The sequence below is a fragment of the Propithecus coquereli genome, unplaced genomic scaffold (assembly GCF_000956105.1).
Source record: "Propithecus coquereli isolate 6110/MARCELLA unplaced genomic scaffold, Pcoq_1.0 Scaffold126, whole genome shotgun sequence".
Taxonomy (NCBI): Eukaryota; Metazoa; Chordata; class Mammalia; order Primates; family Indriidae; genus Propithecus; species Propithecus coquereli.
Genome location: NW_012136747.1, coordinates 1,801,380 through 1,828,407, shown reverse-complemented (window position 1 = coordinate 1,828,407; position 27,028 = coordinate 1,801,380). Strand labels below are relative to the sequence as shown.

Below are 27,028 nucleotides of genomic sequence, written 5' to 3'. Positions count from 1 at the left end.
GGGTGGATTGAGACAGAGGGAGAGAGACTGAGTTTGTGCTTTTAGATAATCAAAAGAATCTCAGCTGATTTACACAGGAGATGAGAACTGGTAAGCTATGAAGTTGGAGACCTAAGCAGAGTCCAGATTAGAGGGACTTATTATAATATTAGCAGCTAACATTGAGCACTTATTATATGTCAAGCACTGTTTAAGTGTTTTACATGTATTAACTTTTATCCTCACAACAGCTCTATAATGTAGGAGCTATTGTCAGTATCTTATTTATCTCGCTATCATTCATCATTCTCGTTTATCTCATTGTCTCATTTTGCCTCATCCAAGGAAAGAGAAGTGAAGTAGGTCATTCAAGTTCACATAGCCAGTTCGTGGCAAAGCTGGGACTGAGGCTCCAGAGCCCACGATCCTAACCACTGGCTCTGCCCCTACCATGACATTAGCTCAAGGGCAACAAAGGGAAGCCTAAGAAGGTTAGGACAGGGAAATGACACAGGGACGCATCAGCTGGGTGCACAGCGGGTGGGAAGGGGCTGGGGTGGAGACAGGAAGATCAGGGAGGAGGTTATTATTTGGCCCCGGCAAGATTAGGCCGGAGCAAGGCTGGTAGCCATGGAGAGTAGAGCCGAGCGGAGCTCAGAGGTCTTCAGGGGGTAGAATGGTGGGATGGCCTGGGGGTGGGGATAGGGGTGAGAGAAACCAACCCGGAGAGCTTCAGCCACTGGCTGGTGGTGGACCCTCACCTCTGAGCTGGGAAGCTGGAGGGGGACCAGGCTGCAGGGATTCGGCCAGCACCAAAGCGCTCAGTGTGTAGGGTTCCCAGGCTTCTGTTACGGTATTCAGCTCAGGGGATTGCAACAATGATTTATTGGCACGTTTGGTTTACTCGTTGGTGAAAACAGGGATCGGGCCTCTTTATTAATTCTCCACATCACTTCATGGAAGATTTGAGGTGGCTTACAAGCAAATACACATGACTTAATCTGCAAACTCAGTGACAGCAGAGGACTTCTCTATCATGTCCCTCCATATCCTCTGGCCTCGCCCAGTGCCTGGTGCATGACCTCAGCTTGTAAATATGTGTTCTTTAAATGAACAAAAGAATAACAAAATAATGGTTGAGGGTATAGGACTGAGAGAGAAATAGGTTTGGAACCTAATCAAGGCAGGAGGAGGAGAGTCACATGGGGTGACCAGGGGCACGGAGCTCCCACGGCGTCACAACGAACCTCTCCACGCCTCATGGCCTCTGTAAAAGGGAGGTACTAACAGAACCGATCTCAAATGACTGTCCATCAGGAGAGCATAGGCTGGAAAAGATACACGGTATATAACAGAAAAATATGAAGGCATAAAAAAAGAATGAGAATGCTCTTTGTGTTGATATAGAATGATATTCAAGATACATTGTTATCTAAAAATGGAAACCAGGCACAGTGGCTCACGCCTGTAATCCCAGCAGTTTGGGAGGCTGGGGTGGAAGGATCGCTTGGGGCCAGGAATTCAAGACCAGCGTGGACAACATAGCAAGACCCCATTTCTACAAAAATATTTTGAATCAATTAGCCAGGTATAGTGGCACACACCTGTAGTCCCAGCTACTTGAGAGGCTGAGACAGGAGGATGCTCCAGCCCAGGTGTTCAAGATTGCTGTGAGCTACGATCAGCCACTGCATTCTAGCCTGGGTGACAAAGTGAGACCACTTTGTTACCAAAAAAATAAAATAAAATAAATAAAAATGCAAGGTACAAAGCAGTGTGTATGGGGATGTTACTATTTGTGTGAAAAAGAGAGAAAATTAGTAATATAATGCCGGTTTGTGCAGAACGTAGCTCTGGGAGGTCGCGTGAGGAACTGATGACACTGGTGGTCTCCAGGGCGAGGAGCTGAGTGCCTGAGGACTGGGGTAGGCACAGGGGGAGGAGGGAGAATATTTTCCCAAATGCTTTTTGGAATCTTTGATGTTTGGGATCATGGGAATATACTGCCTGTTCAAAAATGAATAAAACTTAAATTAAAAAAAGCAATTAAGATTTTTTTCACATCTTAAAAAAAGAAAAGAAAAAAGCTTCTTCTGGCCCCCTTTCCCTCCAGTGAGTGCCCCATTTTTCTGCTCCTTTTACCAGCACAACTGCTCACAAGAGTCAAGTCGTCCGTCCTTGCTGCTCGCAGCTCCCGTCTTCCCATTCTCTCCCCAGCCTGCTGCAGCCAGGGCTTTGCCCCCACTGCTCGGACCAAGCTGCTTTCTCAAGGTCACTGGTGGCTCCTCGTGGCCAAATCCAGTGGTGATTCTGTCTTCAGGGATCACTCCCTCCTGCTCCAAACACCCTTTCTCGGAGGCTCACCCTGGTCCTCCTCCCACCTCAGAGCCCCTCGCCCCACCTCCAGCTGCTAGGGGTCTCAGGTCACTTTCTGCTCTGTCTACACTCCAGCCGGCGGTGGCATAGCACCTACCACTTGGTCCCACCTGTCCCCTCCAGACTGGGCCACCCACCTGCTCCACAGTTCTGTTTAGCAACTGAAGGCTAACACGAGCCATGGTGGCAGCCTAGCTGTCCCTCCCCACAAACCTGCTCCTGTCAGCCTTCCCTGTCTTAGAAAATGACTTCATCCTTCTGCTTGCTCGGCCCAAACCTAGGAATCGTCCTGAGTCTTCTTTCTCTCTCACACCCCACATGAACCCCCAGCAAATCCTGTTGTCGCTACCTCCAAAATGCATCCAGAATCCGACTTCTCCCCTCCACCTCCATGGCTGCTTTGGGGTCCCGCTCACCCTTACCCTTCACCTGGGCCATCACAGCAGCCTTTAGACAGGGTTCCACGTCCCTCCCCTCGGCCCCTGCAGTCTGCACCCAACACAGACGCCAGAGAGACATTGTTTGAGCTCTTCCTCTCCAGACCCTGCAATGCCCTATCTCCCTGGGGGAAGGGCCGGGGCTTTACGATGGCCTTCCCAGCCCTTGGGGTGCTCCTGCCCCTTGTCCCCTCCGACCTCATGCCCCACTCCTCTGCCTGGTAACTTTCTCCGATGCCCCAGGCACACTCCCCACTCAGGGCCTCTGCCTGTGCTGTTCCTTCTTCCTGAGCACCGTTCCTCTTACCACTCTCACCTCCTCCAGCTCCTTGCTCTAATGTCACTGTGTTGAGGCTTGCACTGACGCCCTGTTTTATATAGCAAACCACCCACCACTATCCCCCACTCCCCTGTTTAATAGTTTTCCCTGGCATTTTTTGCCTTCCAACATGACATAGTTTATGTATTAAGTTGTTTTATTGCTTCCCTCCCCCTACTTGACTATAAGCTCCATGAAGACGGGGACTTTGTTTTGTTCACTGTTGATTCTTCAGTACCTGGAAAAGTGCCAGGCATACAAGTCCCAGACAAATATTTGTTGGATGATTGAATGAAAGAGGGACGAAAAGAAAAGATTAGCCCTGAGATATACATGGTCCTGTAGACTCGCTGGTGATAGAAGAATTATTGGCTCTGAGCTTCCTAGCAGCCAAAGCAAAGAGAAAAACATTTTCAATTACAATGTGGAAACTCACCAGGCATTGAAGGTAGGTCCAGGTTTTCTTGACTCTGAGACTTCAGAGCACTTCTCAGGTTCTCAAGGGACAGAGGCTCTGAGGAGCTAGCTGAGTGATGTCCTTGACAGTCTGCTGAATAGGCTCAGCAACCATTCTCTTCTGGGCACTTTTAAAATGCCCTCCCATAGAGGCAAAGGCACAGGCTGAAGAGCCTCTGGCAAAGGAGATTCTAGAAGGGGCCTAAACAAAATGTCCCCAGGATGTTGCTCTCTGTTCTGGCTTGGGCAGAAAGTAAAATGCAGAGTCACTAGGTATTTGGTGGGGGCCGCTGTGATGAGGCCTCCTCTAGGGGCTCGTGCTCTGGGGGCACCGACAGGAAACAGCAATATGTAGGGGACATCATTTCAGGCCTTGCTATGAGAAAGGTCACATGGATGATGTGATGGTGAGTGACAAGGACTGCTGCTCTAGCCAGGGCATCGGGGACAGCCTTGCTCGGATGGTGAGGGTGGGTGAGGTGAGCCTTAAGTGTTCAGAAGGCTGGAGGCCCACGGCCCAGGTGTCCAGGAGTGTGTGTGAGTGGACAGATGGCCAGTAGGGCTCGGCTCACAGCCCGGGCCTGGGACAGCCGGGAGTCAGACCTAGGGCAGGGCGCAGGGGAGGTGGGCTGTGGGCCAGGCCCTCCAGCCCCTCACGGAGAGTTCCTCACAATGACCTGGAAGGAATCCGAGCAGCAGCTGCAGGAGGAGGCCCCCCACCATGGGCCAGGGCCTCAGTTGGGGGAACACCCAGCCCCTCACCCTCCTGCCCACACTGATCTCTACCCAGACAAGGATGCAAAGTTCAGAAGTCTCCTCGCCACCAAATCACACAGAGGCTCTGCCAGGCTGCCAGCTATGCTGTTTGGAGGCAGGAACATGTCATGCCTTCCCCTCTCATTTCAGATGAGGAGCAGCCTTCTTGCTAGGCCCCCCGAACCCCACCGAATGTGACCCCTGCCCCCTCTCCTGCTACTGCCTGCTCCAGCCACATGCAGAGTTCTTTCCTGCCTCTGGGGGATCACCTATGCTGTTCCCCTTTCAGGAAATGCTCTTCCCTGCTTTTTACAAGGCTGGTTCAGTCTCACCATTTGGGCTCAGCTTACAGAGTTTCCTCTCAGAGAGGCTTTTCCTCAGCCCACAGGCTCAGCAGGTGGACTCCTCCCTGCTAATCTCTATCATCTCACCTTGCTTGTTTGTTTTTCATAATTTGTGATTATACGTTTATGTTCGCGTATTTGGTATCGTCTGTCTCTCTAGATGACACATGAGCTTCGTGAACTCGAGGAGCATGTCTGCTGTGTTCCCTGCTGTGTTTCAAAGGCAGCGTGGCGTGGCGTAGCAGAAAGAGTAAGAGTGCAGGCTGGGCACAGTGGTTCTCGCCTGTAATCCCAGCACTTTGGGAGGCCTGGAGTTCAAGACCAGCCTGGGCAACATAGCGAGACCTCGTCTCTACAAAAAATTCAAAAATTATCCAGGCATGGTGCTGTGCACCTGTAGTCCTACCTACGAGGGAGGCGGAGGCAGAGGATCGCTTGAACCCACAAGGTGAAGGCTGCCGTGAGCTATGATTGAGCCACTGCACTCTAGCCTGGGGAACAGAGCGAGACTCTGTCTTAAAAAACAAGAAAAAGATAATATGAGTGTAATGAAGCAGGAACCCCTGCGTTTTAAAACCAGCTCCATCAACAGCTGTGTGACGCTGGACACGTTTCTTAACCTCTCTGTGCCTGAGCTGCCTCATGCTCTGTGGAATAGCACCAGCACCTAGAGTCCTATGTACCTTAAAGGGATGTAGATGCGAGGCCGCGGTGGTCTGGTGGTCCGGGCCTGGCCGCTGTCGGTGGGCTGCGGTCGATAGTAGGACTCAGGGCCGCTGGGCTCTAACCCACCTCTTCAGCTCCTCCAAGCCTAGGAGGCTTTCGAGATGTGCTTTCGAATTCTCAGCTTTTCACAAAAATAGCCTCCACAGCGGAGCCCCTGGTTTCAGGCAGACGATTTCTTTGTTACTCAGCTGCTGGTGGGTGGGTGGGTGGCGCCGCAGGCTGCTCTTTTCCTCAATGAACAGCTGTGCCCGGTAATCACCGCGCTACTCAAGACGCGGCCCAGCCGCTTCATTCACTGCACTTGGCTGCCCGGCAGCCCTGGGCACGTGTTCACCGGCCCGCCCAGAGGCCCAGAGCGGGACTGGACGCGAAGGCAGGGGTCAGGGCCTCAGCCACGCAGCCAGGCCTCAGGGACCCTGCGTCCCCTTCCCTCGCCCGGCCCGGCCTGCCTCCCTGCTGGTCCTCTGCCACACCAGGCTCACGCCCGCCTGAGGGTGTCTCCCCTCTAGATGTCTTCTCTCTCCGTTCTGGCAAGGCTGGCTCCTCTTGTCACCTGGAGCTCAGAGAAGTCCTCCCAGCCACTCCCCCTCAGCTGGCCCATCAGCTTGTCATGCGGCACTTGGCCACCAACGGCTCCACCAACTCAGGGGCCACGGGAGAAGAGCTGGCCTGGCCGCGAACATTCCAGCCCTGACACTGGTTCCGGGCAGGGGCCTGCGGCCCAGGAGCGGAGAGAGCAGGGAGGCAGGTCCCAGCAGACAGGCTCCTGAGAGGCTGGCGGAGGAAACTGCAGGGTCCGCCACGGCCCCAGCCTTCTCCTGGAAGGGCAGGGGGGTGGGTTTGAGAAACGTGGGTGGAAACTGGCCTGGGGCCCCCGCTCCGTCACTATCACTTCCGGGTGACTCGCGAAGGCCCAGGGTCTCCCTGAGCCAGTTCTAAGAGGCAGGTGAGGTGACGCTTACGTGGGCCCTGTGAGCACTATTATTTTTGGAGGAGAGGAAGGCAAAGGAGGAAGAGAACTTGGGGAGGGAGGGTCCCCTGGGTGAGTCCGCAGACAGGCTCTGGTAGCAACATGCAGCATTTATCACCAGACCTCTCGTAACTGTCTGAGCCTGATTGTTCTGGGAGGTTCTGGAAGACAGGGATATGTGGTGGCATTGGGTGGCCCTGGGTTCAAATGCCCCTCTAACCAGCTGAGCAAACGTGGGCAAGTCCCTCCTCTCATCTGAACCCCTATTTCCCCACCAGTAAAACAGGGATGACAAAAATAAATGAGTGAGTTGTTGTGAGGTTTAAATGAGGGCAAAGCATGTTGCCTGGCGCACAGGAAGCTTTCAACGCATCTTAGCTATTTTTATTAGCTTTTCGTGTTTCTCTTGATTGTTTCCCTTTTAACTACCACCTCCTTTTTATTTTAATATGACTTCTTTTGAAAATGCCGGTGCTTCAGCGGTTCTGGGTGACACCAGGGAAAGACTTGCTTCTTTCCAAGCCGGGGCTGAGAAGGGGTGGGGTGGGGGTGCAGAGAGAAGCCCCTTCGTGGAGGTCACCGACAGCCGGGCCCCGGGCTTATAGTACCACACGGGAACCTCCGCCAGGCCTCTCAGTGGAGGATCAGAGTCACAATGGACTGGCCCAACGTCACACAGCTTGAAAGTTCTGGAGCACTTCACACCCAGGGCTTGTCTGATGTGGAAACTCAGCTCTGTCTGGAGCAGGCGCCTGTTCCACTGGGCATGCGGGTGGTGGGTCCTCTCTGCTCAGAGCCTCGCAGGCTGTGTGTGTGTGTGTGTGTGTGTGTGTGTGTGTGTGTGTGTGTGTGTGTGTGTGTGTGTGTGTGTGTGTGTGGTGTAGCAAGCTTATCACTCCCTTACGGTCCTCTTCAATCTAATTCGGTAGAAACATCCCAAGGGCCTCCTGGGTACCAGACAGGCGAGTTCCTGTGACTTGCCCACACTCCTCACTCTCAGGCTCTCAGAGCCAGGTGAGGAGAAGGACCTGAGCACAGCGTCTGTGCCAAGGGCGGGCAGGGCCACTCTGGGTGTCCAGAGCAGAGAGGAATGTCTGGGAGCCCTGGGGGCCCAGCTCGCCTTAAGCACCCGCAGGAGGCTGCCTCTCTGCTCAGATCTCCATTCTCCCCCCGCCCCGCAGGACCCCCACACTCCCACGCTCACACTCGCTCACACTCACCACCCCGCTTGCTCTCTAATTACCAGGAATGCAGCGCTGTCCCCGGGGCCTCCTCCCCTGCATTACTCAGCGGCGACCCTGACTCGGCAGGGCAAATTATACCTTGGCCCAGCAATAAAAGCCACTTTCCAAAAAAAGAAGCTTTAGGGCCCTGAGAGACACACACAGCTAAGTCTCTCACCTGGTGGTGCCTGACTCGGGAGGTGGTGTCTGGGCCAGAGGTGACGGAGCCTGGTGTCCCTTTAAGCAGGGAGTACAAATTCCCACCCCAGGCCCTCCCTCCCGCTCTCCCTGACGTCAGCTGGAAGGCGTGTGTGAGTGAGTGAGGGGCCGAGGTGCCGCCGCACACAACACACACTCTCACACACAGCGCATCCTCCAGCCCCGTCCCCTGCCCGCCAGCTCCGCGCCAGAGGGGCAGGGCGCTGACACCGCGGGAGGCAGTGCCGGGACCCGGAGAGGTGAGGGGCTGGATGGGGCCGAGGGCACCTCGCTGGAAACTGTGGCTTTGGTGGGGCGAAGGGGGGAGGGGAGGCGTGGGGGGCAGGTTGCCGGCCTGGGAAGATGGGGGCTGACCAGCCCAGTTCAGCTCCCCGCTGGGATGTTGGGGGACGTAGGGTGCCCACTGTCCCTCCCTCCCCCCCCCGGGGGCCCCAAGGGAGCTGAGGCTGTGCGGCTCCCCGTGGGAGTGTGTCTGTGTCTGTGTCTGGGACTCGTGTCTGCCTCGGGAGGCACAGAACAGCAGATACCTGCCAAGCCAAGCCGCAGCCTCCTGTCGGGGTACCAGGAGAGGAAGCTGTGAAGGGAGAAATCAGCGCTCCTTTCAGAAGCTGAAAGGACAGTGTAGGGGGAGCATCCTTGGTCTTTCCCCAGGAATTTGGGGCTGGGGCCAGGGAGGGACTTTCTGGGGCAGGCAGACACTTGGACCTTATCCTGACTCTATTCCCCACCCCCATGTGATGGGGATAATTGTGCTAATTGGCTTGGAGAGGTGGCCCCATGTTATTATTTTCTTTGCCTGGGAGCCACCCCCACCCAAGCACTTGCCTCTCCCCTGCCTGCTGGTCCCGCCCTGCTCTGACCTCCTGCTGGCCAGAGTGCAGCCCTGCAGCCCCTGCAGGGAAACAGAGATAAGCCAGGGCCTGCCAGGCCATCCCTGTCATGGGATGCAGGGACTCAGGGTGGCCTTGGCCGGCACCAAGCCCCTGAGTGACCTGACCCTGGCACAAGGAGTCTAGGCGGAGATAAGGGGCGATGCTGGCACCCACAAGGAGACAGCAGGTTCCTGCCAAGCTGCCAGCCTGCAGGCTCTTCCCAGGGAGAGGGGAGGGGACGCAGGGTGAGAACAATAATAAATACAGAGTGTGAACTGCTGCAGCGCTGGGGCTGGGGGAGGGGAGAAGGAAGTGTGTCCGGTGGGGGGTGGGCAACCTCTCTGAGAGCCTGGCACCGTGCCCGGGATGGGGTCCAGTTGGGGCCTATCCCTGGAACAGGTCTCCAACCCCCTGGGGGATGGGGAGCTGGTTTCCCAAAACCTGACTCCATCCCACAGGCCTCTGGGCCTCCAAATTCCAAATGTTTTCTCCTCCCAGCTTTGCCCTGCCCTCCCCTCCCGTTTCCTTGAAGTCTATTCCAAAACCATCTATTTTCCATATCTGCGCATCTAGATCTGTTTGCCCCCTCGTCCAAAAAATAAGATGACAGGTGTAAATGGGAACTAGCTGCACTGCGGCCTGGGAAAGGCCAGAGGACAGTTTTGGCCTCTCCCAGGCCTGGAGAGAAATGGCTGGGCAGTGTTCATGGATGTCTACTCGTCAGGGAGGGGGTCCCTGGGTGGGGGCTGGGGGCCTGATATGGATGACTGTGGGGAGAGGACACCTGCCCGCTGGTCTGGAGGTGCCCCCCACCCCTAGGGCTTCACCCAGCAGAGGGCGCTCAGGGCCTGGCTTAGCTGGTCACATCCACTGGTCCCAACCAGGGCTGCCAGGCTCCAGAGCCTTGTGGGAACAGGGCTGGGGAAGTTCAGACCTTTGTCCATGCTGAACAGCAAAACAGGGGGCTAAAAAGCAGTGGGGGGGTTCTTCTCTTGCCCCAAAGCCAGCAAATGACAGTCACAGTGGGCTGCCCTGGCACAGCGGGAAGCTCATGGGCTTTGACGTGAGTTTGAGCTCCACCACTCGGTATGCGGCGTTGACCAGTCTGTGCCTCTCTCTAGGGGGACGCAGAATAGGAAAGCAACTTGCCCAGGGTCACACAGCCACCACCACCGATGTCAGAAATGCCTTAACCACAGCAGCCCACACGGCCACCTGGGAATATGACAAGCAGAAGGGTTAAAGGGTCTTTTAAATAATTAAGGTCAAGTATTGGCTGGGCAGCCCCTTACACACACACACACACACACACACACACACACACACACACACACACGAGTGCCAGGTTTAATCAGGTCACCTCGGCTGCAGGAGCAGCTCCTGCACTGATATATTTTAAGGAGCATCTGGGAGGCTGGGTGAGGGGCCTCCAAGGGAAGTGCGGCTTCCACCGGGCCGTCCTGAGCTCGTTTGCTCGCTCCCAGGGCACACCACGGACAAGTCCCCAACATTCAGGAAGCCCTTCCTTGTCATCTTGTGTTCCCTGTCCTTTCTATTTTTAAGCAACCATACCCATTCCTCCCCATCTGCTCCCCCATAATGGGGGCTTGGGGCGGGGACATTTTTATTGGGAGAGTTGTTTTTAAGCTTAGCAGAGTTGGCGAATGACTCACCCAAGGTCATGGTCTGAGTCAGCGCAAAGCTAGAAATAGAACCCTGAGTCCTGGCTCCCCGGGTCTTCCACATCCCACTCCTCCTTCTCCAGGGGAGGGCGGGAGCTGCTCCCAGGGCGTGGCTGGTCCCCTCCCCTCCTCTCCTCCTGCCCAAGGCCTTTCTGCACACCCTCTGCCAAACATCTCCAGATGCACAAGTGCTGCACCTGACCGGCTGGTGACCTCAGCAAGCCTCCGTTTACCCGTCTGAGGAATGGGTGCACTAACAGTAATCATCGCACAGGGTTCTCGTGAGGACTAAATGAGGAAATGGGGCAAAGGGCCTGGCACACAGCTTGGCACACGGTCAGTGACCAATCGATGGTGGCTGAGACTCATTGCGTCAGGACTTCCCACGCCGTGTTTTGATCGTCCGTATGTCTGTTTCCCACGCCAGACTGGACGTCCCTAAGGGCAGGCCCGTCTCCCTCATGCTTGTTGTCCCAGAGTCTGGCACTCAGTTTTATGGCAGTTGCATGCGTGTTTTTGAAAAGCGCAGAGGAGAGTTGGACTGCTCCTTATTAGTCACCTGGGCCAGCGATGATTCAATGATTCCTGTAGCTGCAGGGAAAGGTGAGGCCCAGAGAGGGGCAGGCAGGTCACGCAGCAGGGGGCAGCTGAGCAGGCTGGCTTTCCCTGACCTGCCCAGGCTAAGGGGGACTCTCATGGCCAAGAGAGGACCATGATAGCCATTTTCTACCCCATTCTTTTTGGGGAAGCTGAGGATGCGAGTGGAGCCCCAGCACAGGCCAGGATCGCCTGCTACAGGGCTGAGTCACCTTCCAGAGAGCCATGGCCCTGTGACACTGCATCACGCCTCAGGTTATCTCCAAACAGCCTTGCTGTTTTGTGTTTGCTGCCTCTGGCCCCTTTGTCTGCAGAATCAGAGTCCAGGGGGCTTCATGCAGGGCCTGGCTCAGAGCCAACACGCAGGGCTGGGAGGTGCCTACTCACAGAGGGACCATTGACACAGCTCCTTGGCTCCTCCCAGCAACCTGGACAGGGTGCTATGGTTAGCCCCATTTGACAGATGAGGAAACTGAGGCTCAGAAAGGGAGGGTCACTCAGTAGGGTGTAGTGGAGCCTGGATTCAAACCCAGGCAGGCTGAGTCCTGAGCTGCCCTCTTACCCCCCCAGCTGCTGGTTCTGAAGGGCATTGTTCCTGGCAGGAGATACCCCAGACAGACACACAAGTCCCTCCAGGGCTGGCCTTTAGTCCCGTTTGAAGTGAAACAAATGTTCTGCAAACATAACCAGTTTCTCAGCTCTTGAGGGAGTTTATTTTCTCATTTAGCTTCTTTTCTTTTGGGAAAGTTCTTTTGGGAAAACTCCATCCTCATCTTGGCTGAAGCAGGAACAGAATTTGTCTGCACAGGAGGAGCACTGGTTTCTCATCAGACAAATCTGGACTCTGTCACCTGCTGTGTGACCTTGGGCGAGTCACTTAACCTCTCTGAGCCTCAGCTTCTTCATCTGCAAGATGGAAAAATTGTAATTTCAACCTTATAGGGTGACTGAGAGGTTGAAACATGGAAAATAATCTCTGTAAGGACTTTGCACAGTACACGCATTCAGACAATAGAAGCCTGTACTTGCCGCTTTGGGCAGCAACACCCTGGAGAGAGGGTCTGAACTGGAGGCTCACTCTGCAGCTCCTTGTCCCCTTCTCCCTGGTCTCCTGGGCTGCTGGGCGTTGTGCATCTCCCCCAGGTCCAGGCCCTGGCAGGGGCCAGAGAGGGAAAGGCCCTGCGCTAGGTCACACAGCAAGTCAGTCACAGTGCAGGGCCTGAACTTCCTACTCCAGAATCAGATTGTGCTGGTTCAAATCCTGGTCCAGACATTGACTGGTGTGCGGCCTTGAGCGAGGGATTTCACCTCTTCGATCCTTAGTTTCCTTCTCTGCAAAGTGGGGTAATCATAGCACCAGCTTTCTTTTTTTTTTTTTTTTTTGAGACAGAGTCTCACTGTGTTGCCCAGGCTAGAGTGAGTGCCGCGGCGTCATCCTAGCTCACAGCAACCTCTAACTCCTGGGCTCAAGTGATCCTCCTGCCTCAGCCTCCCGAGTAGCTGGGACTACAGGCATGCGCCACCATGCCCGGCTAATTTTTTTTTATATATTTTTAGTTGTCCGATTAATTTCTTTCTATTTTTAGTAGAGACGGGGTCTCGCTCTTGCTCAGGCTGGTTTCGAACTCCTGAGCTCAAACAATCCGCCCGCCTCGGCCTCCCAGAGAGCTAGGATTACAGGCGTGAGCCACCACGCCCCAGCCCATAGCACCAGCTTTAAAGGGCTGTTGCAGAGATTAAACAAAAAGCCATGAGCTGTGAGGGGTGGGTGAGTCCTTAAGGACACAGGAGATGACAGTGAATGATGGGCTTGGCCTGGCTCGGCCAGGTCTCTCCTTCCCCCCTCCCACCATCTTCCTTCCTCCTCCCTCTGACCCTCCTTCCCCCACACTGGTTCAGCAGCCTGTCTGGGAGGAGCAAGCTCTTGCTCAGGGCTTCCTGCATTCCATCTCCTTTCATCCTCAAAAGAGCCCTTGGAGGAGGGATTCTTGTAATCCCATTTCCCAGATGAGGAAACTGAGGCTGGGGTGGGAGGAGGGGAGCATGTTCTCTGCAGCTCCCGGCCCTGCCCTCTCCCAGCCAGTCCTAGAACAACCATCGTTGTTGCTGTGATTCCTCCTCTGCTCCTTCTGCTGCCTGGTCTCTGGCCACCTCTAGAGCCCATGGTGGGGAGGCGCAGGCAGGGGAAGCTGCCCTCAACCCTGACCTGGCATCTTTAGTGCATCTTTCCGTGTCCCTGCTGCCTGCTTAGCATGAGGCCTAGAGCTGCAGTCACAGTCACTCCAGTGGGAGGCCTGGCTGGCCAGAGCAGGCCCCAGCTCAGCTATGTCTCCCCTGGCAACCACCCTGGGCTGCCTCTACCCTCCCCCCTGCCCTCCCCTTCTCTCCCCACATCTCCCGCCTCCAGCCCCAAGGACCTCCCAGCACTGGCTGTCACTGCCAAGCACAATGGCAGGCCTGGGAAAACTGCAGCAGGGAGGTCAGGACCGCCCAGCTTCCTAGAGAGAGGGAGGCAGGGCCTTTGTCCCCATTGCCTGCCACCCCTCACCCAGGTGGAACAGGCAGCACTCCAGGAGTGCACTGCAGGGCATCTGCTGCTTTCTCAGCTCTGTCGTCTTGGGCAACTTTGCTGCCCTGTCTTCTTTTTTTGGCAACAGCTTTATTGAGATGTAAGTCACACGCCATAAAATTTACCTGCTTCAGGTGTGCAGTTCAAGTGTTTCTACTGTATTCACAGAGTTGTGCAGCCATCCCCACAGTCAATTGGAGAACATTTTCATCACCCCCAAAGAAACTCCCTACCCGTTAGCAGTCACTCCCCATTCCCATCTCCCTCAGCCCCTGGTGACCACTGCTCTACCGCCTATGTCTGGACATCGCGCATGGGTGGAATCAGGCACTACGTGGCCTTCTGTGTCCGGCTTCCTCCACTTAGGTGTGCAAGGTTCATCTATGTTGCAGTGTGAATCAGAATTTTATTTTATTTTCATGGCTGAGTGATATTCTCCTGTACAGCTATCCCTTAATTTGTTACCCGTTCATCTGCTGATTGGCATTTGGGTTGTTTCCATTTGCTGGCTATCGTGAATAAGGGCCGCTGTGAACATTCACGTTCGAGTTTGTGTGGCTGCTTGAAGCTTCCGTTTTCTGCTCCCTAAAACAGGGATGACAATGAGGAACCTGGCCCACCCTGCCTCCTGGAATGAGCTCGGAGAGAAAAAGCCCACATCAGCTTTAGAGGGCGGAGCCAGGCAGGGGAGTGGGGACAGGATGGGTCTCCACCTCCATCCACTCCCAGGGGTGGCAGAGCCAGCTCATCACCTTGGGCCAGAAAAATCCCACTTGCCACATAATCCTGAGCAGAGGCTGGGAGACCTGCTCCTGCGACGCGGGTTGAGTGGAGTGACTCCTGGGCTCTGTTTTCGTGCTTCCTGAGCTCTGGACTCAAAAGGAGCCCTAAACCCTTCCCTGGAAACTCCAGGCTTTGGGGGAGGGGGAGAGGTCACAAAATGGAGGCCAGAAATAGACTTGGAGCTCAGGAACTCACCTCTGACCTCCAGGCCTTGGGGAGATGGAATGGGGGTGGGGAACCCATCACCCCAACTCCTGTGTCACCATGGACTATGGGAGCTTCTTCATCTCCCCAGGCTCAGCCAAGCCTCACCACAGGCTGTGAGAGAGCGAGGCAGGGTTTATATGCTCCATTGTGCAGATGGGGAAACTGAGGCTCGGGGTCAGCAGCTAACAAGTGGCAGAGTCGCTCTTCTGGTCTCCGGGTCCTTCCCAGCCGCACTGTGGCAGACCACCTGTCCCACCCCAGAGGTCCACAGCAGCATCTTTTCCCAACCCTTGGGGAGGAGTGGAGGGTGCCTGGGTGGGGGAATTATGTGCTCGTCCTCAGAGGAAAATACGGAATGAATTTTCTCAAGGCCACTAGGCGCTGAGCTGTTGACTTGGGGACTTCTATGAATTAGCTTTGATAATAGCAATTTATCGGGTATCTCTGGATGCCAGACGCTGGCGCGCACACCAAGTCGTTCCGTCCTCAGTGCTCTCGGGCCAGGGCTGAGGAGAAAGCCAATGTTCCCCAGCGCTCGCCACATGCCGGTCCTGTTCTGAGCGTGTGGAAAGTCATCCAACCCTCACAGCAACTTCTCTATGAAACAGGAGCCAATGCGACCTCCACTTTACAGACCAGGAGATGGAGTAGACGTTAACAGTGTCGCCTGAGGCCACGCAGGGAGCTAGGATTCAAACCCTGGCCTGGGGCTGGAGCCTGCACTCCCACCGGCCCTGCTGGAGCCGCTGAGTGGCTTGCTTGGGGCCACCAAGTTGTAGGTGACAAAGCTGAGATTTGAACCGATGTCTTTGAATTTGAAACAGCCGACACTTACGCCAAACTATATTCCAGACCATCACTGGCTGCCCACCCACCACCTCCCAGGGCCCTGGAGTTAGAGTCAAACTGTGAGCTGGGACTTAAGGGTCACCTGACTCTTCTGCCTTCCCGGTGAGGACGCTCAGCCAGGAAGGAGCCGTGAGGGGCCTGAAGCAGTGGCAGAGGCAGGACCGGCCCCCTTGCCTACTGTCCGGGGTCCAGAAGCTGCACCCCCCAGACTGTACTCACTGTGCCTCTCTCTCCCACTTCCAGACGGAGCCCGTGGCCAGAGAGGCCGCTGAGCAGGGCCAGGCCGGGCCCTGCCCACAAGGACGCCCAAACCCTTCGCCGGCCCCTGCTCCCCAGAGCCCACCAGGCTCCCCTGCTGGCCCCACCATGACATCGGAGTCCACGTCACCCCCGGTTGTGCCCCCGCTCCACTCCCCCAAGTCCCCTGTCTGGCCCACCTTCCCCTTCCACCGGGAGGGCAGCAGAGTCTGGGAACGGGGCGGTGTCCCATCGCGGGACCTACCCAGTCCTCTGCCCACCAAACGGACCAGGACGTATTCGGCGTGAGTACCTGCCCCTCAGCCAGGCTCCATGACCCTTCCCCAGGACGGGGCTCAGCCTGGGATGCCCCCGCTCACCCTCCTCCAACCCCTGTGGCCCTCACCTGAGGACAGGGAGCAGGGTGTGGACCTTCAGTAACTGCAGTGATTGTTCATCCATCCCCCACCCCTCCATCCATTCATTCCACAAAGACTTACTGAGCTCCTGGCCGGTGGCTGCAGGAGGAATAAGACAAAGTCCCAGCCCCTGAGCTGCCTAAGATCCAGAGGGGGCTCGTCCATCTTGCGTTACACCTGGCAGGGGGAGGGGGAGGGCCTGCTGTCAGGGAAGAGGGGGTTCTGGCCGTACCAGGTGAGGGGGTTGGGGGTTCGGGCAGGTGGAACAGCATGAGCACAGATCGAGATGTGAAGTTAATCTCTGGACAGGGTGGGCACGGAGACTAGCTCTGGGCCTTGGGGTGGGTCACTGGGTGAGGTCCTATGGGAGAGGGGGTTTGTGGGAGACAGACTTGGCTTGGCCAAAGGAGTTTTTTGTCGGCTCTGACTGTCCTCTGTGCTGACCCAAGGCCAGGCACAGAGCAGACGCTTAGTGAATGACGAGTGAGGAATGGCGAGTAGGATACAGTACTCGAGGAGACAGTGAGCTCGCCATCTGGGGAGGCATTCACACCTATGCCGGACAGTCTTCACACAAATCTTACAACAGGAAATACATTTGAGCCCGAACAACCTCAGGAGGGAGGGTGCTGTGTAGAGGGGCACTGTCTCTGGCCTGGGGTGGGTCCCCTGCAGCCCTGAGGCAGGCTTAGCTGGGGGGCCCAGAGGCTGTGGGGGTCCAGGGAGGGCCTCCCCAGGCCAAAGTTCTAATCCTCCCACCCTGTCTCCAGGACAGCCCGAGCCTCAGCGGGCCCAGTGTTCAAGGGCGTCTGCAAGCAGTTCTCACGCTCACAGGGCCATGGCTTCATCACCCCTGAGAACGGGTCGGAGGACATCTTCGTGCACGTATCTGAGTGAGTCCTCTCCCGTCTTGGCTGGGCCCCTGCCCTAGTGTTCCCAACGCCTCAAAAAAACGCCTCCCCAGGCCTCTCCCCTCTGGCCCTGGCCATGGTCTACATTCCTGGCACGTTTCTCCCTGCTCTGCAGCGGCTGAGGGTGCATGGGCAGAGGAGGGCTGGGGCCAGGCGGGGAGGGGGCCCTGGGAGGGGCGGTGGCGGGGAGGCCAGTCAGGCACCACCCTGCGCCCACAGGACAGAGACAGGGAGGTACCGTTTGTGAGTCTCACTTTACAGACCGGGGAGCCGAGGCTCTGAGAAGCGAGGCTGCCCAGTCTCCCTGGCCTAGCAAGGCCCAGGGCCAGGCCTCCTGAAGCTGGTGGCAGGGCTGTCTCGGGAGTGGGGCCTGCTCTTGGGCTGACCCCCTCTCCCACCCCTTCCCACACCACCAGCATCGAGGGGGAGTACGTGCCGGTGGAGGGCGACGAGGTGACCTACAAGATGTGCCCTATCCCGCCGAAGAACCAGAAGTTCCAGGCCGTGGAGGTGGTGCTCACCCAGTTGGCCCCCCACACTCCCCACGAGACGTGGTCTGGCCAGGTTGTGGGCTCCTAGGCTGGGTGGGTGGGGAGCCACACGGGGTGGATGGGCAGCAGCCAGCCCTGTGCCCCCACTGTGCTGGCTAGCCAGTCCCTGGGGCATGTCCCCGTGTGCGTGTCTGTCTGTGCTTGTGGCTGTGAGCGTGTGCTCCACCCACCCCTGTGGCCCGTGACTGCTGTGTGAGCTGGCCAGGAGCTGGGCGGAGGGGAAGGCTGCCAGGCCTGGCTTCTCTGCTGTCCACTGCCTCTTTCCCTTCCCTGCCCTAGACACACCGGGCCCACTCGGCCTCTTGGCCACTGTCCTCGAGTCAGGGTCCAGGGTAACAGTGGGACCCCTCCATACACGCTCGCTCCTCTTGCCCCCACTCTGTGTCCTCCTCTGCCAGGCCCTGGCCCGGGGCCAGACTCTGCTGTGCTAGTCACATCCCCCGCCCTGGGCTGGGGTCTCCCACCGTGGCCTGGACCTTTCCCCTCGGAAGCCAGGCTGGTGAGTGCTCTGGAGGAGCTCCTCACTGTGGGGCAGGAAAGAGGGGCCTGAGGGTGGAAGGGGGTTGGGGCTCCTGAGCTGCCAGCCAGTCCCCCCGCCCTCCTCAGCCTGGCCAGCTGTGTTCCTTCCCCTGGGCCACACTGAGCCAGCGGCCTCTCCCTGCCCTGAGGTGAGGGTCCATGGAGGGGGGGTCCACCTCCCCAGCTGCAATGGAGCCATCTCCTTTATCCCGACTCACAAACGGACACTCCGCCCTGTGCCTGGCCACAACGGCTGCTGAGGACACCTCAATGGACGGACACACGTCCCCTCAGGCAGGGCCAGGGCTGGGTGCCCACGAGGATGGCCCTCAGCCTGGGAGATCTCCGGTCCTGCAACCCCCTCGCTAGACCCTCATCCCAAAGCCACAGGACGGGAGGCTCCCACTGGCCCCTGACAAGCCAGTGGCTTGAGGTGGTTACCTTGTCCGTCCCTGATGTGTGGCCCCCTGCCACCTGGAGTCCCTTTGGGGCTAGGGGGTGTGTGTGTGTGCGCACGCGCACTCTTAGGTGGGATGGGGGCCTGGGATGTGGGGAAGGAGGGCCCTGCCTGCCTCCACCTCCCCACCCCTGGCTGGCACGCTCCCTTCCAGAGAGCACATCACCTGATGGGGGAAATGGGGCCACAGGTTCGCGGGAGGGCTGCCAGGGGACGGTGACTCTGAGACCCCATCTGTGAGTAAAACTGGGGGCTCAAATGCCCAGGATGAGGGGGGGGGTCAGTGCCTGCCTAGGAGGATCTCTGGCCCTGTAGGTGCCCCAAGACCCCAGGGCATTGGTCAGTGGGGCATCTGCACCCCAAGCCTGCTCCAGTGCTCACCACACAGAGGCTGGGAGCCCAGAGCTGCCGAGGTATGCCAGACAGCCCCAAAGCTGGGAGGCCCCGCCCATCTGGTACCCTACTCTGAGATAGGCTCAGCAAGGCCTGTCCCCTGACGAACAAGGATCCCACTTCCCATGGCAGAGCGCCTGTTGGCGTAGGTTGACTCCTAGGAGTCCCCAAGGCTTCCCTCCTGTGAGGAGGCCCCTTTTAGGCGCCAGTTGGCTCAGGGCCACCTGGGGTGGGGCAGCAGCTCTCCTCCCCACTCACGGGCCCTGCGGTGCCCAGCCAGAGACCCTCCCAAGGCCCCCGCCACTGGGCTCCCCATCCTTCCTAACACTGGCAATAAACCCTCAACTGTGACCTACTGTGGCCAGAGCTGCCTCTGTCTGTCTGGGTCCCCAGAGAAGGGGCTGGGGAAGGACACACCAAATTGGCCCTTGGCTGGGGCCTCCATGGAGCCCCCTCCGACTGGATCGAAGACTTCCTGTGTGTCCTGGCCCAAGTCCCTGCCCTCCGTGCCTGCTTCTCGCCTGCAGTGGTGACTGGGGCCAATCACCCATTCAGACACAACTGACACCACACCTTGCTCTGGGAACTTTAATATTTGTGACATAAAGTTCTCTAAAATATGCACCTTTCCCACCACTTGGCACCCAGTCAACTGGGGCGGGCAGACAGGGTGGGCCAGATCTCACATGACACTTGCACACACCTCCCCTCTGTGTAGACAGAAACCTGTTCTGTTCAGAAACACAAGCAGCAGCTGTGGCCAGGGCCACTGGGCAGAGGACAGGAACACTAGGCCCTGGGAGGACAGAAGCCAGCCTCACCAGGGGACGACCGGCTAGGGACAGTCATCCTCACAGCCCCTGGCCCTATCTGGGTGGGCGCTGCAGCAGGTACACAGGGCAGGTGCCCTGGGCCCGAGCAGGAGGGGCCCCAGCACCCATCCAGCGCCAGGGCCTCTCTGTAGGCCTGGGCCTGGCTCTTTGGAAGTCACCGTGATAGGTGTGGGTCAGGCCTCGTGGGCTGTCTCTGGGAAAAAAATCTCTCGGCATCGCTGCACTGTGTCCTGAGGGGAGACCACACTGTGGCCAACAGTCCGGGGGTCAGCAAAGATCTCAAAGTCATTCCCACCCTGCACACAGAAGAGCAGAAAAGGCATATTTGGGTGAAGCCTGGAGGAGGCTCCCACGGTGGGGCTTGCAGCCGCCCTGTCCTCCTCCCGTCCCCTCGAACCTACCAAGAAGCTCATCTCAGCTGTCACCAGCCCTGCCCTGACTTGCTATGTGACATGGAATAAGAGTCCAGCCCACTCTGGGCCCAGCCTTCCAATCTGTGCTGGGGCTGTGAGCAATGGCTGTTCTCAGGGAGCCCCACCCCCACAAGAGGTCTGTTCTGTTGCCCTGTGTCCTGGCCTGGACCTTGGGCGATTTGGGTTGAGGGGAACCTGGGCTGGGCCGCACTCACAGGGCTGGTCTCATTCCCAAAGAAGTGGATGGTGTCGAAGCTGTCCTGGTCCAGGCTGTCCAGGCAGTAGCGCTTGTCCCAGCCCTCAGGGAACACGTCAAAGCTGATCATGCCTCCTGCGGAGAGAGTGGGGGGGCGCTGTGATTCCCTCCTGGGAGGGGCAGACAAGCCTAGCAGAGGGGGAGAGCTTGGGCAGGGCCCCATCTTCATTCATTCAACAACCCTTGAGTGCCCACTCAACACAGGGCACAGGGCAGAGTCACATTCCTCATGGAAGCTGCAACTCAGCTGGGGGAACAGGTAGTGGTGCATAAACAAGACCACCTCGGGGGAGAGAGGCTCACCCCCCCCAGCGTGGGCAGGGAGATGACCCTGCGCTGGGACCTGGCCCAGAGTGGGGATGGTTGGGGGACGAAGTACAGCCCCGGGGCTGGGAAGGGGGAGGAGTGTCCCAGCAACAGAAAGGGCTGGGAGACGCAGGGGCAGGGCCCTTGGCTTTATCTGGAGGATGAGGAGGAGCCTCTCAAGGGCTTTGAGCAGAGGCACTCCATGACCCAGGCACCAAGTGACCCTGACTCAGGTGGGCTCCCCTCTGGCCGCTGGAAAGGGGATGAGGTGGCAGAGCGGGGCCAGTGGGGTTGGGGTCACTTGGAGCCTGGGAAGAACTGCTGGCAGCAGAGGTGAGTGGCAGTCAGATTCCAGATGCACTTGGGAGTATATAGGGCCCTGGGATTTGCTAGGAGACTGGACTTGGGGAGGGGTTGGGGAGAGAACTGAAGGGAGATGTTTAGGTTTTTGGCCTGAGCAATTGGTGGGCGTGGGATATTTACTGCTGTGGGGAAGCCTGGGGCTCGGTAAATACTGAGCCCCTGGCCTGGTGCAGTGGCTCACGCCTGTAGTCCTAGCACTCTGTAAGGCAGAGGAGGGAGGGCTGCTTGAGCTTAGGAGTTCAAGATCAGCCTGAGCAAGAGCGAGATGCCCTCTCTAGTAAAAATAGAAAAAATTAGCCAGGTGTGGGTGGTGGCCCGTGCCTGTAGTCCCAGCTACTCAGGAGGCTGAGGCAGGAGGATCCCTTGAGCCCAGGAGTTGGAGGTTGCAGTGAGCTATGATGATGTCACTGTACTCTACCCAGGGCAACAGAGACCCCATCTCAAAAAACACTAAACCAAACCAAAACAAACAAAAAACTGAGCCTCTGCTGTGCCCTGAGGGTGGGAGGGACTTCTGCAGCCTGGCCTCGGGAGGGGTGGGCAGTGAGAGAGGGCCCCTGGGTCAGGCCTCCCAGGGCTTCTGCAGGGTGGACGTACCTCGGGAGAACCTCAGCCCTTTGCCGGCAAACTCTGTTTTCAGGGCTTCCACGAACTTCTCCCGGATCTTCTCCTTCTGCAGGGTGGGGGGAGGGAAGAGCAGGTTGAGTTCAGAGAGCCGCTGTGCGCTAGGGCCTGTGCTGGCCACGCAATTGCCTAAGCTCAGAGTCTTCCAGGTGGGCACGATGCCCACTGTACAGATGAGGGGTTGGGCCTGGTCAAGGTCACCCAGCCTTAGTGGCAGAGCCAGGGCTTGAATCCAGAAGGGCTGTGACTGCGGACTGTCTGGCTCCCTGCCAATGGAGGCATGGGCCGGGTACTGGTTCAGAAGCTGGAGCGTGGGAAGCCAAGAGTAGAAGACCCGTGAGTAACTGGCGGTGGCACTCAGAGAGGGCAGCAGGATGCCAGGTGTGGCCACAGCACCAACCTCGCAACCACCTCCACCCCTCCGAGCAGGACCTCGAAACTCCGGCAGCGCCTCTGCAAACATGAGGACCCCTCTGGGCCTGCCCTGCTGGTGCCACAAAGGGGAGCTGCCGTGCTCGGCCTGGGGCGGGGCTGAACATTCAAACCAGTCAGCCTGACGTCTCAGCTGCTGTGCATCATGGGAGCAAATGGGTCACTCAGCGCACTCACACCACGGCAAAGGCACAGAGGTTCAAGCCCCCATCTGGCTAAGCAGTGGTGGGAGCTCAGTAGGACATTCAGCTCACAGGGGGCTTGGAGACCAGACTGAGACCAAGAACCACTGAGGATTTTGGAGCCCGGGAGTGGGGCGACTAGTACTGCTCGCAGGTCAGAGTTGGTAGCGCTGGACTGGAGAGGCAGGCATGGGCAGCAGCTGGGCAGCAGCGTGCGGCCTGGAGAAGCCATCCAGGGAGGACGAGCTATAAAGCCAGACATGCCCCAGAGGGAGTCCTGGAGGCAGGTAGCCAGGCCCAGCTGTGTGACCACAGGCAACTCGCCTGATCTCTCTGGGCCCATTTCCCGGACTAAAGGATGGGGAAGTAATGAATGACCCCTGCCTCCTTCCCTTTCATGCAAAAGCAGATAAGCGATGTGAGCCACCTGCTCGCCTTGGCCTTGCCTTCCCAGCCAAGTGGGTGGGCCCTGGGAGGCCAGAGCTAAGGGTACCCCAAGCTCTGAAGAAATGTTTCCACATGGCTCAGGGTTGCTGTACCTCCTTCTTTGGAGCACCATACTGGTCACTGGACAGCCCTGTATGCCACGTCCAGCCTCAGCGGGGACCAGCATGATGACCTTGAGCTATTCACTCACCCTCTGGCCTCAGAGTCCTCCTCTAGGGAAGGGGACTCCTTGCCCCTCCCTCAGGTTTCTGAATGACTGTAGGAGAGTAAGGCATTCTATGGGATCTGTGTGGGGCGCGTGTAGGAGGCTCAGATCAGGAATGTTCATGCCCTTCCAGTACCAGGAGGGGGCGAACAGGAGCCAAAAAGACCAGAGAAGGGGGCTGCAGGAAGAGTCAGTGTGTGCACCCCCAGACCCCCACACCAGGCCCATGACAGCCCATGGGATGGGAGCCACTATTATCCCCACTCCACAGGTGAGAAAACAGAGGCGCACAGTAGTGAAGCTACTTCTCCAGGTTACCAGGCAAGTAGGAGGTGGAGCTGGGACTGGAAACCTGCGTGGTCTGAGAAGGCGTCACCTCTCAGTGTGTGTGTGTGGGAAGGGCCAATATTAACTACTCTGATAAGAGAAGTCCCATGCCCACGGGCATTGCCTCCCAAGCCTCAGGACCTGGGGTGGGAGGCCATTGCCAAAGAGTCCCACCAACCCTCAAGGAAGCACCAGAGGGCTGAAGGTGGAATCAAATCTGCTCAGCACCAACTCCCACATGACCTTGAGCAAGTCACTTTCCATCTGAGCCTTGGTTTCCTCATTCATAAAATGGGGATAACATTACCTATTTCGTTCATTCAAAAAACATTTCCTGAGCACTTGCTACGCGTCAGGCTCAGGGATCCAGAGGTGAGTGGGCTGCAGAGATCCCTTAGGGAGCGTGCAGTTCTGGCACGGGGACAGACAGTAACCAAGATTTAAGAATAGATGGTAGAGGGTGTCAGAGGGTGGTGACGGCTGCTTGGGGAGAAATAAAGCAGAAGGAGCAGGAAGTTCTGGGGTACAATGGTAGACGTAGGCTCCCCTGGGAAGGTGAGGTGCGAGCAGATGTGAAGAGGGTAAGGGTGAGCGGGCGAGAGGGAGGTGGGATACTACCACTGCTGTTCTAGAATCAGCCAGGGGGCCACAGGTCAGGTCAGAGAGACCCACATGGACGGGCCAGTGTGCAAAGGCCTGGATGGACGGATCGCTCCATCCCTGAGAGGAAGTGGACTGTGGGGAGACAAGCAAAATGCACCCCAAGGTTTGGCAGGTTCAGCACATGTGAAGGTGAGAGGAACTTGGTGTGTTCCAGGAACAGGAAGTGGAGCATGGAGAGTGCAGACAGGGGGCTGAAGAGGGGAGCTGGAGCCTGGCAGACCCCTCAGGGTCCCTCAGGAGGGGCTGGGACAGCGTCTAGTTGGCAACAGGGAGCCACAGAAGGATTGCACGCAGGGAGTGTGTGTGGTGGACGTATTCAGAAGCTGGAAAGCAGACGGGCAGGGTTCTGGGGGATGGAAGGAACAGAGGGAGGGGACTCGGGGCAGCCTGGGGTTGGGGGAAGGTGACGGTGTGGACAGTGGGGTCTTGTTCTGTAGATGACCAGACGGATAGGAGCTGTTGGACCCGATGTGGGTGGGAGGTGGAAATGCCCCCGAGGTGTTGGCTTGGGGAAGCAGAGAGAAAATAAAGGCTCAGAGGGTCGAGTGACTGACATCCTACAGGCCTATGGTTACACAGCTAGCGGCACCTTGTCCAGTTCGGAGAACTCGATCCGTTCCTCCAGGGTGCAGCTGCGGCCGATGGGCGAGATGTTCAGCATGCCGTTCCGGAACTCGATGAAGGTTCCACTGGGGGGATGGAAGGGGGGAAGCAGGGCAGGAGCCAGAGAGAAGGAAAACAGCCCTGAATTCAAATCCAGCCCCACCTGGGACCACAGCATCCCTGGACTTCAAAGGGGACAGGAACCCACCCCCGCCCCTGCTAAGTCAGAGGCCTGAGTATCTCCAGATTCCGTCTCAGGGACCCACGATTTTCCTCCCTGGGGCCCGGGTTCAGAGGCCAGGCTGGGCGGGACCTCACCGCTTCTTGGGCAGTCTGAGCAGAGACATGTAGCTGAGGCAGAAGTTTATCAAGTCCTGCAGCAGCTCCTCCCCCAGGTGGTTCTGGATGGTCTGGGCAAGGAACACAAGGCTCTGATTGTGGCCCTGGCTGCCCAACCCAGGACAGGCATGGCACCTCTCCCCCAGCCCAGGACAGAAGGCACCCTGGGACTGTCCCACTGAGAAAAAGCAGGGTGGCCCTGACCAAGCCCTGAGGGCACTGACCTGCTTGGAGAGCAGCCGGCCATGCTTATACTGCACCGTCCCGTTCTCGGCAAACACGTAATCGAACTTCTCGATGACTTTGGAGCCACAGAGAGGCCAGCGGAGAAGGAAAGAGTATGAGACCAGGTCTGACTGTCACCCCAGAGGCAAGTAGAAAGGGACTCAGCCCACACCCTGGGTTTGGCATTCAAAGGTCATTCTGCTTCTCCAGCCTCATCTCCCTCTGCAATTTTGTTTTCTCCAGACAATCCAGTCGCACCTCTAGGCCTCTGCCCCCAAGTAGATGGGCAGGTCCTTCTGCCTGGAACGCCCACCCCTGGCTTCCCTCCTTGCATCCTCCTCTGCCAGCCTTGTAGGACTCCCCGGCAGAGGGCGTCATTTCCGTCTGTGCTCCCACAGCCCCTCCGTGCAGGGGCTTCCTTCCGTTTCACGGCTTCCATCACTGTCTTCTCAGGGCTGGCTGCCACCAGAAGTGGCCAGGGTGGGTGGGAGGAGGTAGAGGGAGCACAGCCAGGAGGCTGTTGCAGGGTGCAGGCAGCAGGGGATCACCTGGACTGTGATGGGGTTGTGGGGGCATCAAGGGGACAGGAAGATACCTTTGGGTTTGCTAATGGAATGAACAAGGGGTGGGGAAAAGAGAAAATGCAAGGAAGTTTCTGGCGAGGAACTGGAGGCACCTGCTTTGACTAAGCTGAGACCAGGGGCTCTGGGATCCACACAATTTCCTCGGTAACTTCAGAGCCTTCCTCTGCTGCGTGGGATAATCACGCCTACTCTGAAGTGTGACTGTGAGGGTGAAATGAATCGCAGTAAACACATGGTCATTTTCAACAAATGGTAGCCATTATTGATTATGCCCATTTTAAAGGTGAGGAAATCAAGACTCAGACTGAGCAGGGAGAAGTGAGCATGTAAACTGCATAGGGGCAGTATGCGGCCTGCCTTTTTCCCAGCTGTTTCTCCAGGGCTTAGCACAAGGCCTGCCAGGGAGGCGCTCACTTAATGTTGGTTCAATCAGCGATGGAACAACTCCTCTACTTCTGCCTACAGAAGCAGGACTGGGTCTTTGAAGGTGCCCAAGGATCTCCTGAACTCCCCACTCCTTCCACCCCCGCCCCCATGCCTACCTTCATCCCCTTCGCCCAGCTGCTCGGCAATCTTAGAGTAGTCGGAGCCGCCCACCACACCAATTTGCACTCTACTCCGCAGCTTCTGCAGGAAGGTGGCCACCTCAGGGTCAATTTTCTGTGGGGGGAAAGAGGAGGAACAGGATTTGGCTGTCAGTATGTGTGGGACCTCCACTCAGCCCTCACTTAGTGTTCAGAACCCAGAGAGCCCACAGTCCACCTGGATCTGAAGCAGCACAAGGTTTAGACCTCAAAAATTTGATGCACTTGTATTCAAACCCTGGCTCAAGTCCCTCAGAAACAGGATGGCCTTGAACAAATGGCTTTGTCTTTCTTTGCCTCAATATTCCCTTGTGTAAAATGGGGACCATAGGAGTAATCACTGGGAGGGGGTCACTGTTAGGATTAAATGAGATAATGCATCTCAAATGCTTGGAAATGAAAAGCAATTAACTGGTGACTAATCACATGAAAAGATTCCTCACTAAGGAAATGTAAACTTTCATAATAACTTATAACCCATATTTCATATATTCAGATATACAAGGCCAGCAATGTCTAGAGTAGACGACGATGTAGGGGAACAGGCACTCTCCAACGCTGTTGGTCAGAGTGTAAACTGGTACAGCCATTTTGGAGGGTAATTTGGCAAGATCTATTAAAACTTAAAATGCACGTGCCCTGTCACCCAGAATATCCAGTTCTCTTGCCTAGGTATATATGGAGGTTCACTGGGGTGTGGTTTATTATAGTGAAAAACTGCAAACAACTTACATGTTTGTCAATCAGAGAATGGAACATACTGATTCTGAAATACTACACTGTGGGCCGGG

General features: G+C 57.0%; 2 protein-coding genes across 3 annotated transcripts in view; one reads left to right on the top strand and one right to left on the bottom strand.

The window, feature by feature from the left end:
* Nucleotides 1-7,933: 7,933 nt before the first annotated feature.
* Nucleotides 7,934-17,684, top strand: CSDC2 (cold shock domain containing C2, RNA binding). The gene is made up of 4 exons (XM_012638078.1): nucleotides 7,934-8,044; nucleotides 15,608-15,906; nucleotides 16,791-16,913; nucleotides 17,348-17,684. The coding sequence occupies exons 2-4, from the start codon at nucleotides 15,731-15,733 to the stop codon at nucleotides 17,508-17,510; spliced, it is 462 nt and encodes a 153-aa protein (XP_012493532.1). The 5' UTR covers nucleotides 7,934-8,044; nucleotides 15,608-15,730; the 3' UTR covers nucleotides 17,511-17,684.
* Nucleotides 16,159-27,028, bottom strand: part of PMM1 (phosphomannomutase 1) — a 17,593-nt gene continuing 6,723 nt past the window's right edge. The window contains exons 2-8 of one of the 2 annotated variants that reach the window (XM_012638077.1): nucleotides 26,196-26,313; nucleotides 25,069-25,145; nucleotides 24,824-24,915; nucleotides 24,492-24,591; nucleotides 21,620-21,695; nucleotides 20,313-20,428; nucleotides 16,159-16,197 (exon numbers count right to left, since the gene is read on the bottom strand). In XM_012638077.1, the coding sequence (XP_012493531.1) occupies nucleotides 16,192-16,197; nucleotides 20,313-20,428; nucleotides 21,620-21,695; nucleotides 24,492-24,591; nucleotides 24,824-24,915; nucleotides 25,069-25,145; nucleotides 26,196-26,313 (585 nt within the window). In that variant the 3' untranslated portion in view covers nucleotides 16,159-16,191. Of the gene's footprint in view, nucleotides 16,198-19,409; nucleotides 19,981-20,312; nucleotides 20,429-21,619; nucleotides 21,696-24,491; nucleotides 24,592-24,823; nucleotides 24,916-25,068; nucleotides 25,146-26,195; nucleotides 26,314-27,028 lie in introns of those variants that run through there. The other variant, XM_012638076.1, reaches the window with a different exon arrangement.

Coding starts and splice junctions, on each gene's coding strand:
- CSDC2 (XM_012638078.1), top strand. CDS start 15,731: ATGACATCGGAGTCCACGTCACCCCCGGTTGTGCCCCCGCTCCACTCC. Junction 15,907..16,790: donor CGGACCAGGACGTATTCGGC/GTGAGTACCTGC, acceptor CCCTGTCTCCAG/GACAGCCCGAGCCTCAGCGG. Junction 16,914..17,347: donor ATCTTCGTGCACGTATCTGA/GTGAGTCCTCTC, acceptor CCACACCACCAG/CATCGAGGGGGAGTACGTGC.